The sequence below is a fragment of the Aptenodytes forsteri genome, unplaced genomic scaffold (assembly GCF_000699145.1).
Source record: "Aptenodytes forsteri isolate BGI_AS27 unplaced genomic scaffold, ASM69914v1 Scaffold8, whole genome shotgun sequence".
NCBI lineage: Eukaryota > Metazoa > Chordata > Aves > Sphenisciformes > Spheniscidae > Aptenodytes > Aptenodytes forsteri.
The window spans coordinates 10904112-10905080 of NW_008796218.1; the positions used below are offsets into that span (position 1 = coordinate 10904112).

The 969-nt window shown below is 42.2% G+C and overlaps 1 protein-coding gene across 1 annotated transcript in view; it reads left to right on the forward strand.

The window, feature by feature from the left end:
• The window catches only part of PAX6 (paired box 6), a 17770-nt gene that overhangs the window by 7587 nt on the left and 9214 nt on the right, over positions 1-969 (forward strand). The window contains exons 2-3 of the mRNA XM_019474495.1: positions 304-345; positions 439-658. Coding sequence (XP_019330040.1) covers positions 304-345; positions 439-658 — 262 coding nt within the window. The remainder of the gene's footprint in view (positions 1-303; positions 346-438; positions 659-969) is intronic.

Genomic DNA, 969 nt, shown 5'->3' on the forward strand with positions numbered 1-969 from the left:
GGGGTACATTGTAAATGCAGGGCTTGATAACCCCTCGCTCACCCTGTCCCCCGCAAGTACTCTGTCTAAGAGCAGTGAGGACGATGGAGACTAGTCTGGCTTAGCTATTGTTCGCATTTAAGGCGTATTTTAACATTAATACTAAAAGAATTACGTTTTGACCAGATTTTTTTTCTTCCAAATGTTTTTAAAGTATCACTTTTGTAGAGGGTAGGGCCACGAATGTAATTTTTTTTTTTTAAAGAAAAAAAAGACTCGCTAAGTAAGTTCTCATACCATTTAAGGTATATTTTTGTGTTATAGACCCATGCAGATGCAAAAGTCCAAGTGCTGGACAATCAAAACGTAAGCTTGTCATTGTTTAATGCATACTTAAACAATTTTATTTTTGTCTTGAAATTATTAATAATGTGATTTTCTGTCCGCTTCCCTATCCAGGTGTCGAATGGATGTGTGAGTAAAATTTTGGGCAGGTATTACGAAACTGGCTCCATCAGACCCAGGGCAATCGGAGGTAGTAAACCGAGAGTAGCGACTCCAGAAGTTGTAAGCAAAATAGCGCAGTATAAACGAGAGTGCCCCTCCATCTTTGCGTGGGAGATTCGAGACAGATTACTATCAGAGGGGGTCTGTACCAACGATAATATACCCAGTGTAAGTTCATGAAAAAAACCTTGCTGTGTGCTGTGTACAATGCTGGGTAGCCGTAGCGAGCCTCTGCTTCCTTTGTTTTGATATCAGATGAGAGGATAGCAGGTTCACATCATTTGCATGTGGCAGGGTCAGACGCATTTTTTCATACAGAATCTGACAAATGCCTTTAAGGAGGGGAAAAAAAATAAAAATATGCGGGTCACCCCTGCGCCCGGCGCCTCAGGACTGCGAGCATCAGTCGAAGCCATCACTCTGGTTTTGCAGGGTTGGGTTCGGGGCTTTTTTTTTTTTTTTCTTTTCTCTCCCCCCCTCCCC